This window comes from Diadema setosum, chromosome 19 (assembly GCF_964275005.1).
Source record: "Diadema setosum chromosome 19, eeDiaSeto1, whole genome shotgun sequence".
Classification (NCBI taxonomy): Eukaryota; Metazoa; Echinodermata; class Echinoidea; order Diadematoida; family Diadematidae; genus Diadema; species Diadema setosum.
In genome coordinates, this window is record NC_092703.1 from 2,118 (window position 1) to 22,087 (window position 19,970).

Sequence of the window (19,970 nt, forward strand, 5' to 3'; positions counted from 1 at the left end):
ATGATTAGTCTCTGTCCTGATTTGTGTACAATATGATATCGTGAGTGACACGACATATCGTGAGTGACACGACATTGTGAGTGACACGACAGAACTTTGACTGTAGATTCTGGCTTTACATATTACAAATTGGACAAAGTTACTACACATGAAATAAGGTATGGTGAAACTGTATTTGGTTTTGTACTGGGGTAATTTTATTTTCAAAATACACAGCTCTAGAAAACTTTTTATGTTTAAAACGTGAGTGACACGACAACCATTTTCGAAAACTTTGAAGCCCTCATTTGTTCTGAAAATGATTTCTGAGAATATGTAATGCTATTCAGGGGATAAATACAATACTAAGGTTTTATCTTATCAACAAATAACTCTTCAAATACGTATATTTATCATGATTTGCAGTATGTGAATTTTGCTGCAAAAATACACATTTTATGACATTAAATTACCCAAGTCCTAAATTTGCTGTATTACGAGATATAATAAATTATTTTACGTAATCTTTATGGAAGAATATGGTCTAAGATATCTAGTTTCAAAAAATATTGAAGCCTACTGATTTCTTCCAAGTTTTAATTTTCACCCTCATGTCCACTTTTGTTTGAAAATGGCCATATATTATTGGAGTCTAACATGTCTTCTATCATCTGTCGAAATTTTGAAGCAAAATGATCAAAGGAAAGATAAAAAATAGTGTTTTTCTGAGCCATGTTTTTTTAGCGTTTCAACAAAGCAGAAACTGGTTCGAAAATTTGGATTGAGCGCCACAGATAGGTTCCGCCCCTAACAACGACCAAAGTGATCTCATTGGTCAGTTTGCTGCTTGCTGCTCACCGAAGCATGAAGCTCGCACACTGCCCAGTCGACTGGTGCGTGCGGGTGGGGTACGCTACGATCAGCCGCTTCTCACATCCTGGTCACTGATTGGTTGGTGAGGAGACCGCCGACGCTGACGTGCTTGAATGAACTCTTCGGGGGTTACTAGGGCTTACCTTCTGTTGTCCAGAGGTGAAAACTGATTGCATGTCCCTTGATCGCGATTGCGTCGAAAGGAAGACTTTTAGGGCGCTTTTCTCGAAACAGTGATTTTCCAGGCGTATCGACATGCTCTCTTTTAAACGTCGATATCTCCGCAGCCGATTATTTTTGTAAAATGTGTTATACACCGTATATCAATTTAAAGCAGAAAGATTAGGGGATTATATCATGCAATTTTCAAATAATCGACCTCGCCCGACTTTAGGATCATTTTGTTGTAGCGGGTCACATTTAAATTGAGTTATACATCATTTTAAAGCTTGGAGTGTGCTCTTTCAGAATCTGCTCTTAACTAAAAATCCATGTCATCCATGTAATGGGGACTTTTTGTTGGTTTTATCATGCAGGGTCACATATTCAGTGATAGTTGTAGTTATTATCATTATTGTTGTTGTTATTTTGATAGGTGTTGCAGACTGAAGTCAACAGGAAGATATTTGATGACCTCCTCAGCTTTATCAAAAATGCTCAGGCTGGATTCAACTTGGATTTTCAGCCAGCAGGAAGCGACTCTAAATTTCAGCAAAGAGAGATACCAACAGCAGCATTTGTTACAGGTTAGTCTTTGTGTCAAGAATTAATTTGTCATAGGTTAGTGTTTGTGTAGAGAATTCATTTGTCACAGATTAGTGTTTGTGTCAAGAATTCATTTGTCACAGGTTAGTGTTTGTGTAGAGAATTCATTTGTCACAGATTAGTGTTTGTGTCAAGAATTCATTTGTCACAGGTTAGTGTTTGTGTCGAGAATTCAAGTCACTTTAGATTCATGAGCAGTGACCTTCACAGCATTTTCTTTTTTGGAAAACAAAAACCATTAGTGCAAAAGTGAAGAACTATTTTACCTGAAATTTCTGTACACCTAATGCAAGCATGAATAATGACAGAATAGTGTAATGTAAATATGGAGTAGTTATTTGTTGCTTGAAGGGTTCTTTGAAGTAGTACTTTGTTGAAGACTCAATGAAAGGTCAAGGCCAAGGCCAGAAAATCATCAGTCTTACACTGGATACTCAAAAGAGATTTTTTAGATTTAATGCAAGAAATGTGTAGTTCCCAGAAACAAGGTTTCAGCTTGATATACCAAAACCCAGGGGCGGATCCAGGAATTCCGTATATATGGGGAGGCGTCTTTGCAAAATTAAATAGGGGCGCATGCACACCCCCCCCCCCCTTATTTTTCTCTTGATTTCTTCTGTTTTAACCAAAAATTAAAGAGGGGGCACCTGGTGCACCCCCTCTGGATCCGCCACTGAAAACCAGTATTCTAGATCAAAGAAGATCATTAGTTAACCCGTTCCATACTGAATTCTGAAATACCCATAGACTTAATATGCAGGCCACCAGGTTCCCGCACGGAATGGGTTAAAAGAATATATTGATGGAGGAGGAGATCAAACATACAGAAATCAAACAAGTTAATACGTAAGGATTGCTTTGAGGAGAACAAAACAAGTCTTTACTTCATGATCTTAACCCTTTTCTAGCATTGTCTCACAGTGAAAAATGTTGAAAATTTAGAGCTTTTTACTGTACACAATGCAGTTAATTTGTGTGCTCTTTTATCAGTGGATTAATCTTTCATTATGTGTCCTCTGTTCAAAGAAGTGAGTTATGGAGATATTTGTGATGTAATGTGAGTTGCCACAGAAACATTGTCATTCACAATATGACTGCAGGGATCAATTTACAGTTGCTGACCATATTACTGAGTTTTGTTTTCACCTGTACTAGGCTACAGTGAAACATGTTCATAAGCTGTATGTGTACTGTGTTTATGCCATGCAGGTGTGAATGTCACAGATCACCATGATATTTTCAACAAGTTGACCTCTGTGTTCCATGAAAGAGTCAGCCCTCATGTGGCCAGTCTGACATCAAAGGACTGCACTACACTGAAGAGCCTGATGGGTGCACTGGTGTCACAACTCATGGGCATAGAGTACTTGGTGAGGTAACACCTAAAGTGGGATTCCACTCTTCACACTTGGGGCGCTTTCAGACACACCAAGTTATCGTATATATTCATACGACATGGATATTACGTATATGTGACCCTGCACCTCAAAACAAACAAAAAGTCGCCAGACATGAATTTTTAGTTAAGACCATATTCTGAAAGAGCAGACTTTAAGCTTTAAAATGATGTATAACTTAAATCAAACGGACTCTCCTAACCTATCTAAATATTGGAAAGAAAGCACAAACTCAGGAAGAGTGTGAACTGAGAAAAGAGGCTCTGAAGTACAGTGTCTATTCAAGCGCTTAATCTTTACCAAACCGTGCTTGCTGTGCGATGAATGGGACAAAAAACAGGAAGTAAACCACCAGAGTAACAACAATGAAGGGATTATCAGATTAAACTGAAATTAGGCATGCCTCATTAACACATTCTGTCCATAATTAATGCCAACTTTCAAAGCAGTAGCACTATCCTTTCAAAAGTTATTAGAGTTGAAAGTGAAGAGTGTGGACAAGGTTTTTCTGAAATGAAAAAGGGATTCTAAAGACACACCTTATCACACTATTCTACCAAAAATGTTCGAGATAAACTGCTAAAAAAACACACTTTCCTGCCCGTTTTATGATACCAAATTTTAGCATAATGTAAAAGAAGACCCGCTCTTTAAGAAAATATGAAAAAGTCAAGTTCGGCTAGGTTGACCCATTTCACTTATTTTCAGTCCTCACGCAAAATCAGTGTGTGCGACTTTATGTTCGTTTTAAGGTGCACGGTCACATATGATGTTTCGATATGAGAGTCTGCGTTCAGACGCAGCACCCGCTTATTCGATGATCCTATCAGAGCATTCAGACCTAGCACACAATTGATATTTTTTTAGTATATGTGATTCTCTTCCATGTGCAGTTCGTAATTATACCCCCGCCACACGTAGTATGAAGAAGGGGGTATATAGGAATCACCGCGATGTTGGTCGGTGGGCGGACGGGCGGTTGGTCGGTTGGTCTGTTGCAAAATCTTGCGTTTTGAAGCAATTTAAATGAAACTTAGGGTAAATGATGATATTGAGGTATAGATGTGCAAGACATGTTTTTTGTGTTTGTCGGACAATGCGTTGCCATGGTAACCATAATTTTACCAAAACCTTGTGGATTGAATAACTTCCATAGTATTTAAGCAATCAATTTCAAAATTGGTATCTATTATGATCTATAGGTGTAGTTTAAATATGCATGACACTCTCTGTGTTTGTACTTGACAAAGTGTTGCCATGGTAACCACATGTTTTCTTCGAAATCTTGTGGAGTGAACAACTTCCACAGTTTTGAAGCAATTGAAATCAAATTTGGTAGGCATTATGGCCTTGAGGCATAGATGTGCAACACATAATTTTTTGTTTGTCGGACAAAGCGTTGCCATGGTAACCATAATTTTACCAAAACCTTGTGGATTGAATAACTTCCACATCATTCAAGCAATTAAGGTCAAATTTAGTATGGGGTATGATGATCTGGAGGTGTATTTATGCAAGACACCAATGTGTTAATATAAGAAAAATGTGTTGCCATGGTAACCACTCATTTTTGTATCAAATTGAACCATTTAATCTGTGAAGGTGAAATTTGGTGTACAATGATGCTCTTTAAGTGTAGTTTTGCAAAATGTCCTTTGTATTTGTATCGGACAATGCGTTGCCATGGTAACAGCATTTTTTTTTTTAATCCTGTTGAGTGAACTTCTTCCATAGTTTTCAAGCAATTGAAACCAAATTTGGTGGGCATTATGGCCCTGAGGTATAGATGTGAAACACATAATTTTTGTGTTTGTCACACAAACCGTTGCCATGGTAACCACAAGACAATTTTACCAAAACCTTGCAGATCGAATAACTTTTCCATCATTCAAGCAATAAAAGTCAAATTTAGTATGTATCATGATCTAGAAGTGTAGTTTTGCAAGACACCAATTTGTTAGTTTAAGGAAAATGTGTTGCCATGGTAACCACTCATTTTTGTATCAAAATAAACCATTCAAGTTATGAAGGTCAAATTTGGTGTGTATGATGGTCTTTAAGTGTAGTGATGCTGGGGGAAAGCATGTTTCCATTTGCTGTAAGTTTTATACTCAGTGTCAACTCTGTAATTGTACAGTTAACTAAAATTATTCTGTTTCCAATTCGACAAGTGCACAAACTTGGTATTAACGTCATTGCCCTCATGACATCACATACTATAAAGCAACACTAGGGGCGGGGGTATTAATCACCTTCAGTGATAATTCTAGTTTACGCAGGCTTTGCGCATAGTGTTTATACTCTGCCTTGGATTCATCCAGTAGTTCGCGCCAGATCATTATTACGTCACAATCAATCTGTCAGCACTGTGCACCGCGGATACGTGAGCTCAGCACGCGCTGTGAATAAGCCCTGCCTACTCTTAGGACGTTTCGATATGAGAGCGTTCAGACACAAATATGCGTTGTATGGATATAGTATAATGATTTGAAACGACGCTCAAAACATTGTTTCGATATACAACGTATATTGATACGATGTTTCAATATTAGAGCATTCAGACACATAAAAACGTGCTATATCCATACGAGAACTCTCTAGTCTGCACGGGGGGTTACTCTCCTTTTCTGTGCTGAGCTGATTGTTTTGCTTCCACTCAAATAGTGGTCAAGTCATATACATGCAGTGTTTTGGGGGTTTGGTGTACATTATGAATCCACATGCCACATATCTTATTTCTGGCATTTTTGATTTTATTGGTTTTCTTTAACAAACACCAATACCAATGACAAGAAATTTGTAGATTGTCATTATACTTTGCCTGGTATGCTACATAAAATATGTAGATGTACTTGTCTGATTACTGTAAGCACATGCATTTACATGCAGAAGAAATTTGATACAATAGTAACTGTCAATTTGAGCCAAATGGATCAAGTCAGCTGTTGGGATCATCATACACGTGTACACCATCCAGCATCCATTATGTGTTGTGTGATATATATGTTGCAACTGATTGACAAATTGTCCTACATCGATGTAAAACATCGACGTAAAACATCTCGATGGAAGAATTTGTTGAATTTGGATATGTTATTGGTAAACTTTCTCACATTTTGATATTCTTCCTGGAAACTGGTAGCTAAAATTTGACTAAATTGGTAGCTATCATCAAACATTGAGAGGATGACAGTTTGTTGAACTGATAATGTCAGATGAATAGACATACAGTACATATAGCTGTAGTCAGTTGTGTGCCTAATATGACTGCTTTGAAGGATCAAGGGCAAAGGTCATTTTATAATACTTTGGCTGAAACTTCCAGTCCCAAGTGCAACTTCAGCCAGGAATGTCCAGGTAAAGCAGAATTAGATTACAGAGAAAAAAAAGAGAGAAAGAGAGCAATAAGTAGACAATAATTGCATTGAAGGATAAGGTGACAGGTCCAAAGTCAAGGTCAAAGGTAACATATTTAGATAACTATGGCTTCTTCTTTTTTTTTGCCACAACTTTAACAGGGAAAGATGTATAAAATTTGTTACTTTTTATGATGTGAAGAATTATCTTTTTTGTGCAAAGAGAATTTAAAGCTAATTTTGGAAAAATCTAATGCTAGATTACACAATGTTCCCGGCAGCCATGGCAATCATGTCTCAGGTCACTGTAAAGAAAACGTGATAAATGTGAGACGTAAAATGGGATGAATGCAGCAAAAGGTGACAGCACGTAATAGGCAGTAACAAAACTTGGCGGCAGTCCGTAGTGTGACATGATGAGAAATATGTGTAGTCTAGCCTGACCAGACGCTGTGAGAATGAAGTCTGTTAGTCTACATGTTCACCAGGGCAGGGACTGAAATGAACAAGACTAGAATATAGAGGGGGAAAGTGGAGAATATCCCACGGCACACTACGTTTCAGGCAAACGGGGCTGCTGAGGCCGCTTGGAAAGTGGTTTAAACAGTGGCAGATACAGAGGGGGGCGCAACTGGCACACGCCCCCCCCCCCCCCCCTTATTTGTTGTTAAAAAGAAAAATGTGAAATGAAACCTGGAAGTGCCACCAGAAATATTAGTTGTGCCCCCCTTACAGAATTCCTGGATCTGCCCCTGGTTTGAATGTGGCATTAACACTATTTTAACTGGGCTATTTGAGACCAAGTTTTTACTGGGAGGGGGGGGGGGGGAGTCAATTTGACCCCCCCCCCCCCCTTCAGATCTCGGCTGCCGATCACACAATCACCACAAAATTTTGCCTGAAGATAGAGCTGGATGTCAACTACAAGATTACATGGCCATTCAATATAAAAATATTGGCTTTCTATTTTTAGTGAATTAATTATGCAAATTTACGCATGAAATCAAACTTTCACCTATAACTCCATTAAAAAGACTGAAGGATTGCTTAATTTTTGTGTCAGAGTTCCTCAAGACACATCCAACAATTTTCATGCAAAAAGATAGCACAATCAAAATTAGTTTTTTTTTTGTTTTTATTGTTTTGCTAATTTCTTATGTACATGTATTTTATCATTTTTTCGACTTTTTGTTTTCCATTGTTTTTTGGCCAAAATTTGTTGCAAGCACTTTTTCAAGCTTATTTACATTAGAAATGGTTAATTTCAATGGTTAAAAGTTGAAATAATCTAATTTATATCAATTTAACAAAAAAAGCACAATTTGCATTGGATTTGCACACGATTTCATGAATTTGAGCTGTTTTCGGGTTGACATGCATATGCAACACATTACATAACTTCAGAACGGTGTACCTGGACGTCGCAAATTAGGTCTTCAATGAAAAAAGTCATGAAACAATGCGGCAAAATCTTTGCGCGTTGTGGAATCGTAGCGCGAAATGTCGAGGGGGGTCAATTTGACCCCCCCCCCCCAGTTTTCCAGTTATCTGCTGCCTGTAGTAGTCAAAATGCTGTATTTGTTGTGACACATTCATTAGCCAGGGTATATCATGTTTCATGAATTTCAACTTTAATAAATGAAGAATAAATTCCAATATGTGCCTTGAATGAAACCAAGCAGAAGAGATGGAAAGGCAGATGTAATAAAAGAGAAGAGAGAGAGAGGAAAAAAAATCCAGCTCTAGTAGAATAAATCACTTTTCATATTGCCTACACATGTGTACGTCAGTTAGTGTTCATGGTACATAATGGTATGTATTACAATTAATGTGTGCAAAGTCAGCTGTGTTTTACATAAAGGTGTTATGGTGCAATTACACATGAAATTCAAATATGCCATAGTGAATGGCGTAAAATTAGACAAACAATATAGAAAATAAATGAGTGATAGAATTCCAGAGTTTCAGAGGTTTTTGCTAAACACTGACATTAGCAGCAACCAGAGATGATAATTATTATCACTGCATTCCTTATCAATCAAAGGAAAGAGTTGCACTTGCTCCAATGTGTGGGTGTCTTTAAAGACAAATGATACCATACAGGGATAATGTTTGTTTGTAAATTTTCACTTTAGTTCTAAAACATGATTTTTATAAAAGTTTAATGCAGAAAACAATGTTAGAGCAATTACTTTATGTAACCAATTCAGAGAATATGCATGTGTTGTAATGGTATTTATGGTATACATAGCATAATACGGATCTTATGCACCTGTGTTTTTTCCGTATACTGTGATGGAATTTAGATTTACATGAGTTTATGATTTTAAGCCCAATTTGATAAAGGTCAGTTCATTGTATTTGTATATTTTTTTCCATTTCTTGAAGTCCTCATGAACATGGCCTAAATTGCACTTCAAAAAATAGCTATTGGCATTTTGATCTGTATGACAGGTGATATGAAATGATAATGTGCCTATTTTTTTTTTTTAATCTCAGGTTTCTGAGGATGATGAGACTAGCCCAGATGTTAACTTAAAGAAAATTCCCTGCACCTTCCCTGTTCTCCAGACATGGTACAAGGACAATGTCCAGGTGAGACTTTCATCATTTCGCTCTAGTGTGCTTAATTTGGTTAATTCATTCCATGTTGTGGAAGGTAGAAAATTTTCTAACACTTTAGATAAATCTACATGCATCTATTAGAAAGATGTAAATGATATCACCCCTATTCTTTTAAAAATTGTAAGTTACTGTATAGATGCTATATGAAATATGGTATTTGTTTTTTTCTTTGTCTATGCAGAAGCGGAAATCATGTATCTCCACTGTCTTCAAATCACCACGTCGCTCCAGGAAAAGGCGGTCAGCGAGCGGTCCTGTTTCCTACCCAGAATTCCCTCCCATTATTATTATCTTTGAGGATATTGAGGGATTTAAACCTGTTGTCATCCAGGACTTCATTCATATTTGCAGGTGAGTTAAAAGGTTTTGATGCTATCTTGATTTGCCAAGAACAATTGGATAGTTTATGAGTGCAACAAGAAATGCTAAAAGTGTTCGAGGGAAAAAAAGGGATTCTACAGTTGAAAATTTGTTTCTTTTTGTGTTGAAGATTACCGCTTAGAATCAAACAAATAAAGACAGAATAAACTGACCAGAAAGAATATAAATCATTAGTGGAAAAGTGAGCAAAGAAAATGGGATTCCATCGGGAGTCGAACCCGAGACCTCCGGATCTAGACCGGTGCTCTACCGACTGAGCTATAGAAAGCCCTAGTACAGTGTTCGTCCCAGAAACCCTTAATTCTCAATGCTCGGGTGGTCAGAAGCTATAGCAGTGTGTTTGTGTGTGACACACACGCACACACTTAAACCTCACAGTCCTGGCATAAACCCGAAGGATAATTCAACTTGGGGATAAATGCGAGGGATCACCGAAGTGATGCAGCTTTTTGAGTTTGTAACAAATAAAGACAGAATAAACTGACCAGAAAGAATATATATTATTAGTGGAAAAGTGAGCAAAGAAAATGGGATTCCATCGGGAGTCGAACCCGAGACCTCCAGATTGCTAGACCGGTGCTCTACCGACTGAGCTATAGAAAGCCCTAGTACAGTGTTCATCCCAGAAACCCTTAATTGTATCCCCCGAACAGAGTTAGGAGGATACTATGGATTTGGCCTCGTCGCGCCGCGTCCGCCGCCGCCGCCGCCGCAGAGATTTCCTTGTGAGCGCTCTACCGGCTGCGTTTCTTTTCCGATCATCTTCAAAGTTGGCATGAAGGTGTATTATGGTTAGACGAAGACGCTTATTGTTTTTGGTGATGGCGCCCTCGCTTGTTCCGTCTGTATACATGAAAAGGTAAATCCAATAGGGTCTGCTTGTGAGCGCTCTACCGGCTGCATTTCTTTTCCGATCATCTTCAAAGTTGGCATAGAGGTGTATTATGGTTTGACGAAGACGCCTATTGTTTTTGGTGATGGCGCCCTCGCTTGTTCCGTCTGTATACATGAAAAGGTAAATCCAATAGGGTCTGCTTGTGAGCGCTCTACCGGCTGCGTTTCTTTTCCGATCATCTTCATACTTGGCATGAAGGTGTATTATAGTTAGACGAAGATGCCTATGGTTTTTGGTGATGGCGCCCTCGCTGGTTCTGTCTTTTTACATGAAAAGGTAAATCCAATAGGGTCTGCTTGTGAGCGCTCTACTGGCTGCAGTTCTTCTTCGATCATATTCAAACTTGGCATGAAGGTGTATTATGGTTAGACGAAGATGCCTATGGTTTTTGGTGATGGCGCCCTCGCTTGTTCCATCTTTATACATGAAAAGGTAAATCCAATAGGGTCTGCTTGTGAGCGCTCTACTGGCTGCAGTTCTTCTTCGATCATCTTCAAACTTGGCATGAAGGTGTATTATGAATAGACGAAGACGCTTATTGTTTTTGGTGATGGCGCCCTCGCTTGTTCCGTCTTTATACATAAAAAGGTAAATCCAATAGCATCTGCTTGTGAGCGCTCTACTGGCTGCAGTTCTTCTTCGATCATCTTCATACTTGGCATGAAGGTGTATTATGATAAGACAAAGATGCCTATGGTTTTTGGTGATGGCGCCCTCGCTTGTTCCGTCTTTATACATGACAAGGTAAATCCAATAGGGTATGCTTCTTGATGCTGTGGGTTCTGGGGATACATGTGCTCGGCTGCGCGACCCGCCGAGCACGAAATTTCTAGTTCTCTCACTTTTCCACTAATAATTTATATTCTTTCTGGTCAGTTTATTCTGTCTTTATTTGTTACAAACTCAAAAAGCTGCATCACTTCGGTGATCCCTCGCATTTATCCCCAAGTTGAATTATCCTTCGGGTTTATGCCAGGTTTAAGTGTGTGCGTGTGTGTCACACACAAACACACTGCTATAGCTTCTGACCACCCGAGCATTGAGAATTAAGGGTTTCTGGGACGAACACTGTACTAGGGCTTTCTATAGCTCAGTCGGTAGAGCACCGGTCTAGCAATCCGGAGGTCTCAGGTTCGACTCCTGATGGAATCCCATTTTCTTTGCTCACTTTTCCACTAGAATCAAACAAGGCAAAATATCATTATATAAGGGCTTTGTTGTCAGGTTAATGAGTGCCAACTCAATGAAAATTATGTGTGTGTGTGTGTGTGTGTGTGTGTTTGTTAGCTCACCTGAGCCAAAGGCTCAAGTGAGCTATTGCGATCGCCCTTCATCCGGCATCCGTCGTGCGTCGTCCGTCGTGCGTCGTGCATAAACTTTTTACATTTTCATCTTCTTCTTGAAAACCCCAAGACCGATTTTCATCAAACTTGGCAGGTAGCATCCCTAGGGGGTTAGGAACTCAATTTGTTAAAATGGGCACCATGCCCCACACAGGGGGCCCCCAGGGGGCCCCAACCCCCCCCCCCCCCCCCCAAAAAAAAAAATAAATAAATTAAGGAATCTGTAAAAATCTTCTTCTCTGGAACCAGAAGTGATAGAGCTAAGTTAGTACTATTAGCTAGTACATTGATGACTGTAGTTTCAAGTTTGTTCATGGCAGAATCAGGGGTGCCCCCTTGTGACCCAGGGGAGGGGTTCTAATGGGGCCTAAATTGTACATTTTCATCTTCTTCTTGAGAACCCCATGACCCATTTTCACCAAACTTGGCAGATAGCATCCCTAGGGGGTTAGGAACTCAATTTGTTAAAATGGGCACCATGCCCCACCCAGGGGGCCCCAGGGGGCCCAAACGCCCCCAAATCAAGGAATCTTTAAAAATCTTCTTCTCTAGAACCAGAAGTGATAGAGCTAAGCTAATACTATGAGTTTGTACATTGATGACTGTAGTTTCAAGTTTGTTCATGGCAGAATCAGGGGTGCCCCCCTTGGGACCCAGGGGAAGGGAGTGAGGAGGGGTCCTAATGGGGCCTAAATTGTACATTTTTATCTTCTTCTCGAGAACCCCATGACCCGTTTTCACCAGACTTGGCAGGTAGCATCCCTAGGGGGTTAGGATCTCAATTTGTTAATATGGGCACCATGCCCCACCCAGTGGGCCTCCAGGGGGGCCCAAACCCCCAAAATGAAGGAATCTTTAAAAATCTTCTCTAGAATCAGAAGTTATAGAGCTAAGATAATACTATGAGTGAGCACATTAATGACTGTAGTTTCAAGTTTGTTCATAGGAGATCCAGGGGTGCCCCTCTTGGGGGCGGGGGGGGGGGGGGGGTGGTTGGGAAGGTCCAAATGGGGGCCTGAATTGTACATTTTCATCTTCTTCCTGAAAACCTCATGATGTATTTTCGTCAAACTTGGCAGGTAGCATCCCTAGGGGGTCAGGATCTCAATTTATAAAAATGGGCACCATGCCCCACCCAGAGGGCCCCAGGGGGCCCCAATCCCCCCAAATTCAGGAATCTTAAAAAATTTGGGCCCTTATTGTACATTTCATCTTCTACTTGAGAATGCCTGGTCAAATTTTGGTAGAGCTGTGAATAATTTAGATTAGTGACTGCGTGAAAGGTGAACTTGCGATACTCAGGTGAGCGCTAGACCCGCAGGTCTCTTGTTTTGTTTTGTTTTGTTTTGTTGAGCCGAGCCATTCTAATTGTAATGAACCTGAACCACACTATAGAAAGCTCTTGTGTCCTGGTAACCCAGTGACATTTTGGAAGATGTTTTGTATAATTATACAAATTATATTTACAATCTTAGATCTCATTTGTCCCCGCCGAACGAGTTCGAGCAGGGGACTATGAAACGGGCTCCGTACGTGTGTGCGTCCGTGTGTCCGTCCGTCCGTCCGTCTGTGTGTGCGTCCGTGTGTGATCAAAATGTTCAATTTGCTACTTCTCTGTCATTTATGAGCCAATTTTGATTCTGTTTGCTTTATATGATAGCACTACATGGGAGCTTTGAAACTTCTACACAGAATTTCAGTTGTGACCTTTGACCTTGACCTTTGACCTATATTGTACATTTTGCTTCAAAATGCTACTCCTTCGCCATTTCTAACCCGATTTCGATTCCGTTTGCTTTATGTGATGGCACTAGATGAGGGCTTCAAAACTTCTATACAGAATTTTGACCTTTGACTTCTTTGACCTTTGACCTTGAGTTTTGACCTGTATTGTACATTTTGCTACAAAATGCTACTCCTTCGCCATTTCTAACCTGATTTCGATTCCGTTTGCTTTATGTGATGGCACTAGGTGAGGGCTTCAAAACTCCTACACCGAATTTTTACCTTTGACTTCTTTGACCTTTGACCTTGATTTTTTACCTGTATTGTACATTGGCTACAAAATGCTACTTCCGGCGGGGACATATATTACGCACCGCATAATTTCTACTTTTCCTTGTTTGATATTACTTCATAACTTCATGTCTTCCTCATCTACTATTCAAATACTTTTGCATAATGATTAAGTCCTATTAGCAGATATCATCGGCAGGTTACTAACTTGTTATATTTGTTATACCTCTTCCGCAAAGTGGCACAGGAGGCATTATTTTTTCGGGTTGTCCATCTGTCCTTTTTTCAGTCCATCCATTTGTTCTTTCATCGTTCCTCACGTCCATCCCTTATCAATTTTATAGACGACATAAACTAAGAACTGCTTAAAGTATCCCATGAAACTTAGCATTTGTATGTATGAGTGGACGAAGTAGTACCTTTCATTTTTGAGTGCTCATGCTCAAAGGTCATGTCAAATTCTCAAAAGGTCACTACTTTAAGCCATTATTTGCTTGTACAGATATACAACATTCATGGATGAGATCACAGACATTTTCGCCATTTGACACTGAGAAACTATTAGCTTTAAGAGCACTATTGCCCTAGCATATGACAACATTTTTGCATTTTGTTAGTTTACGGTCCAACCAGGATTTGCGAAGTTGATGAAAATAAGAGTGTAGACATTATTTTCCGCATGTCTATGGAACGCCAGAGTGTTTTCTCATGAAGCTTATACTTGTTTTATTACCAAAGAAAGATTCCCTGTAGGGAAAGTTTTTGGCCATAAGATCAGAGGTGAAAAGTCAAGCAAAAATGCTAAAATTTCATATCTCTGAAATGACTCAAGGAACTTCATGAAACTGTAAAATAGTACAGTACAATGCCTGACATTTATAATTCTCTTTGAACATAGGCCTATTGGGTCATGAGGTCCAAGGTCAAGGGTCAAAGGTTACCTTGAAATGCTAAGATCACATTATTTTATGCTGAAAATACACCATTTTCCCCCATACCCTGGAAATCACTGACACTACTTACTTGGTGATTAGACTTCGTACATACATACACTGTACAATGTACGTGCATTACTGCACAGTGAATATGTCGGGATAGTTTGTTGGCATAGGGTTAAATGTCGGGTGAAAATACTAAAATATCATCTGTCTTCCATATTTTGAAAGTGGCTCTGTAAGTATTGCCCTTAGAATTTGTGTATCATTGCCAGATAATGAGTATTTGCCAATCATGTTTAATGAAATATAAAATCTCACATTTTCAGTATGTACTGTAGACCTACGTATTGGGAGAACAATGCGATGTTGTGGAGCTATATACCAGTCACCATTGTATGATTTCAAGTTTTTGTACCTCTGATATCTAACCTTCAGTCAGTATCTTGACAAGCTGCCAATAGTGTTAACCTTTGGTATTGCAACCTCTGTGGGAGTGATCCATCGACTGCTTCCCCAATCTGCCTCCTCATGTCTCAGTATGGAGAAATTCCAAGCTGAACCATCATCAGTGTACCTCTCACAAGTCATTGACAAAGTAAGTCTGTGTGAGTAAAGTTCATTTTCTCAATAGAACCCTCCTCTGTGCTCTCCTGTGAGTTGGGTCAATGTGGGTAATATGGTCTTTTTTATATTTTTTCCCACCATGTCTTCTGGGGTTTCCCACATTAGTTGACTCCTCCCAGCAACTTCGATATCTATAGAGTATGATATAATGTTAACATATTTATCATTTGGAGTTATAGAATATATTCTGTGTAGTAGACTGTGTAGGATTATTGATACCACTGCTGTCTGCAACTCAATTTGAAATGATTCACTTATGTACTTTGAGGACATGATGTAAAGGCTTATTCATCTTGAGATGTACAGTGCATACCAAAAAAAAACAAAAACAAAAACAAAAACAAAAACAAACTGTAATCAAGTTTTGGAGGGCTACTATTTCATAATTGTCATTTATGGAGAGCTCAATGTTAGTTGTGAGGAAAATGGAACTCTTCTTCTTTCCATTGGTACCTACTTATGTTGACAAATGTCATGCATGAGTGAGAACGTGAGCTGTTATAAAGACAACAATGATAAATTCCCCCCTTTGAGTGTCACATGAAGGGAACAATGAATGTAACACTTGATGGATGAGATCTGTCAATGAAAATGGTCAAATTAACGGGCCAGCCCGCATGACTGCAAGTTTGTGTTTGGGGTTTCTTCTAACTTTTTATGGTCCATAACCCTTAACATGGCCATGTTGTTGATAACTTAATCACTCCCACAAAGGTTAATCCATTATCAATTTTCTCCCTTCATATTCAAAACATGGTTTGTCGCTACGACCTATGTGTTGAATATGAACAGAGAAAATGGACTGTGTGGGTCAGCCTTGTAGGAGTGACCAAGTTATCGGATACTGTAGATGGCCATGTTGCAGGTTTAATATGACCTTTAATAGAAACCCTCAACACAAACCTAAACACAAACATACATTCGTACAGGCTAGCCTGTTTATTTGGACACTTTCATTGGCAGATCTCATCCATTCAGTGAGACATTCATTGTTCCTTCATGTGACACTCAAACATGGAAAAAGTGAAATGTGTCATTGTTGTCTTTGAATTTCATGTGTTCAGTCATGCATGACATTTGTTAACATAATTAGGTATCAATGGAAAGAGGAAAAGTCTTCCTCTTTCTTCACAACCAACATTGTGCTCTCAATAGCTGACAATTATGAAATAGTAGCCCTCCAAAGTTGGATTACCCTTTTTTTTATACGCACTGTATACAGTTGCCTGTACATAGTCAGGAGTTTAAAGACAAATATTTCTCAGGTCATCTCATTCTATGTAGAACATTTTTTCTTTTTTAATAAGTATACCTTTGCCAGTCTCTTAACATGCAGCAAATAATCTGGCATGCACAATGAGTCAAACATGTGATTGATCATTGCAATCTGACGCTTGTACTACTATGTCTGACCTCTATTTATTAGTATGCAACATACCTCAAAGATAAGAGTGTTACATTGTAAATGATGAAAGTGAAAGACTTACCTGCTTTCCTTGCCTTTATTCTGTGTCTGGAATGCTATAAAAGTGGACATTTTTGCATAATGTTTGTGCACTTGATCTGGCAAGATGAGTTTTGCATATTTTTGTTTCTGTGGACTCAAAATAAAAAATAATTCTACATACAGCAAGCAAAATATATGCATATTTGTTATTTTGTTATGCTAGTTCCATGTCGTAGGGACATTTCCACATCAGGAACATCACTGTACAGTAGTGACCACAGGAACATGATTGACGTACATGTGCAAAACACCTTTGTGGGATATCCTAAAGAACTGACAAGAAAATGCATTAAACATCTTTGCAGGTTCTGCTGACTGCCAAGCATCCATTCAAGCTAGGGTCAAAGGTCTTCCAGTTCTTGCTTGACCTCTTCCTCTATCATGACTTTTCTGTCATGAATTTTGTGCAAGGGTTACAGGTATGTAATGCAGATCAACTGTATCTTGGTATGATCTAGCAATCTCCTAGAAAATGAAAATCAGAAAGTGTGGAGAGTACATAATATAATAGTCCTTCAGTATCATCTGATTATTCAAATAGTGAGTTTTCATCACACCCTTACATTCTATCTTCACATTAAGTTTGAATATTTCAGAAGTTGTAAGAGAGGTTTTCCTTTAGGTTAGTGAAGTCAAAGTGATATTGTATTCGCCATGAACTTTCAGACAATTTTGGAAGAAATTTTTTAAAGCACAAGAATACATGTCACATTTACAATTACTTAAGACTTGAGCTCAAGCTTCAGTTCTACTTGTTTACCTCTGTTATACTTCTCTCTATGCGAAGCATACATTCTAAATGGTATCACTTTTGTTTGGCTTGCAGTTTGCTGTCCTAGATCACTATTTCTCCCAGCCACTAAGCTTACTCTGTTGTCGTCATGGTGATGCTATCAGCAGGATCAGAAACTTGTCACATGAGCAGCTTGAGTTATTTCGACAGTTGCAGTCTTTCAGGAGGTAAATGGCAATTCCATGTCAAGATTCATATGAAATAATGCAAACCAGGTAATAGTGATGACTACCTGTAAGATTGAAACCAAGCTGATCTTTCACATTCCGCTTCCATTTCCCAAGATGTTTTCCAGTTTCTCTATTGCAAGAACTGCTGATGGAACAGTATTGTATGATAGTGTACTATGTTTATTGTGGTTCAGTAGTTTAAGTTCACAAGATATCAATCTTGAGATCCCTGGTTCAAGTCTCCTGGCTGCAATAATTTTGCCCATTGACTAGGTACTTTGTCATCACTGTGTAGTTCAGTAGAAAGGGCTTTAACTTTTTATGTGCCACATTCACATGCCTGACTCAGTTTACGGTTTGCCAAGTTTCCATATTCTGCTCCAACGCACACCCCCCCCCCCCAACCGAACGATAAATCACCAAATGCGACAGTACATTGAAAGCATTTCCAACAATTCCAATCTTGTCACATGTAGCTTGCATTTTATGAGGTGATTGGCTATGAAGCAGTATTCCCTAGTGGATTTTCTAGTAAATTCTAAGTTTTTGTTACTGTTTTATGTGCAAAAGTCATGGCATGACAATATAGCTACTGGTCATATGAAAGAGAAATAATTTTAGATTTGTCACACAATTTTCATTGAAAAGAAGCTTAGAAATTTATCTACAACTTTGCTGTTTACATGTCCAAGGTAACAAGAATCAATGAAAGTTACATAGATTTGAAAAACAGAATTTTTTCCCAAAGCATGATTGCATTGCTGTCTCAAACTGATGTGGCACACAGGGGGTTTACAGTATGGCACATAAAGAGTAAAGCCACTGGTCCTGTACTTGTTAGCAAGCATTCACTGCATTCACTGACAGTCATGTAAGACAATATAGTCAACCTTGCCTAAGTCAATTCTATAGAAACTGGAGAAAAAGTCGAGACTTAGAGAAAATTTGAAAATGAGGATTAAAATCAATAGAATATAAAGAGAAGAGGACTTGAAAAGACCTTTGACTTTAGGGGATTATTTGACTTATGCGAGGTCGAGTTAAGCAAGGTTGACTGTATTCAAATCAAGACGGTTCCTTCCTTCAATAGAGCGTTGATACATGAGACCGGTATAACATTGCTTCATGCAAGCTTCTTAGTACATTGTCCTCATCTTTTCTCTTCCTCTCTCTCTGTCTCTCTCTTGATGTAAGCATTCTTTGAGGTGTTCATTTGTACAAGAAGCAGTTTTGTTTTGTTTTTTTTAAATCACCTACGTACATCAGCTGAAATAAAATGTCATCATGATATATCTTAGCTTGTGAAATATTGCTAGTCTCTAAAAAGAGACACAATTTTAACTTTTTGACATTAATCTTTTTCACTGACTTTTCAGTGAAAAATTGCGGGATTGACAACCACCAACTCTTACGATGGGAATGATTTCACTTGTCTCCAATATTTTATATGGAAACATTGAATGGTTGATGTAATGATGAAACAATCTTCATGTCTCCAATATTGAATAAACTGCAATGTGAATAGAGCTACTTTGTCTGTATGCAGGTTTGTGGATGGTTGCCCAGCTAGTGACCAGAGAGCCCTTCTACTGGATGACAAACACATGAAGGTCAGTCTGATTAACTTCTCTCTTCTAAAATCACTACAGGTGAATATACATGTACATGCCAACTTCTCTCTCTTCACCACTACAGGTGAATATACATGCCAACTTCTCTCTCTTCACCACTACAGGTAGATATCAGTCAAATACTCTCTTTACCACTACAGGTAGATATCAGTCAAATTCTCTCACTTTACCACTACAGGTAGATATCAGTCAATTTCTCTCTCTTTACCACTACAGGTAGATATCAGTCAATTTCTCTCACTTTACCACTACAGGTAGATATCAGTCAATTTCTCTCTCTTTACCACTACAGGTAGATATCTGTCAATTTCTCTCACTTTACCACTACAGGTAGATATCTGTCAATTTCTCTCTCTTTACCACTACAGGTAGATATCAGTCAATTTCTCTCACTTTACCACTACAGGAAGATATCTGTCAATTTCTCTCTCTTTACCACTACAGGTAGATATCAGTCAATTTCTCTCACTTTACCACTACAAGTAGATATCTGTCAATTTCTCTCTCTTTACCACTACAGATAGATATCTGTCAATTTCTCTCTCTTTACCACTACAGGTAGATATCTGTCAATTTCTCTCACTTTACCACTACAGGTAGATATCAGTCAATTTCTCTCACTTTACCACTACAGGTAGATATCAGTCAATTTCTCTCTCTTTACCACTACAGGTAGA

The 19,970-nt window shown here is 38.7% G+C and overlaps 1 protein-coding gene across 1 annotated transcript in view; it reads left to right on the forward strand.

Annotated features, from left to right (window-relative positions):
• Nucleotides 1-1,447: 1,447 nt before the first annotated feature.
• The window catches only part of LOC140242863 (origin recognition complex subunit 3-like), a gene marked incomplete at its 5' end in the record, with an annotated part of 42,379 nt that continues 23,856 nt past the window's right edge, over nt 1,448-19,970 (forward strand). The window contains 8 exons of the mRNA XM_072322608.1: nt 1,448-1,598; nt 2,827-2,987; nt 8,870-8,965; nt 9,177-9,346; nt 15,004-15,163; nt 17,005-17,118; nt 17,526-17,659; nt 19,209-19,272. Coding sequence (XP_072178709.1) covers nt 1,448-1,598; nt 2,827-2,987; nt 8,870-8,965; nt 9,177-9,346; nt 15,004-15,163; nt 17,005-17,118; nt 17,526-17,659; nt 19,209-19,272 — 1,050 coding nt within the window. The remainder of the gene's footprint in view (nt 1,599-2,826; nt 2,988-8,869; nt 8,966-9,176; nt 9,347-15,003; nt 15,164-17,004; nt 17,119-17,525; nt 17,660-19,208; nt 19,273-19,970) is intronic.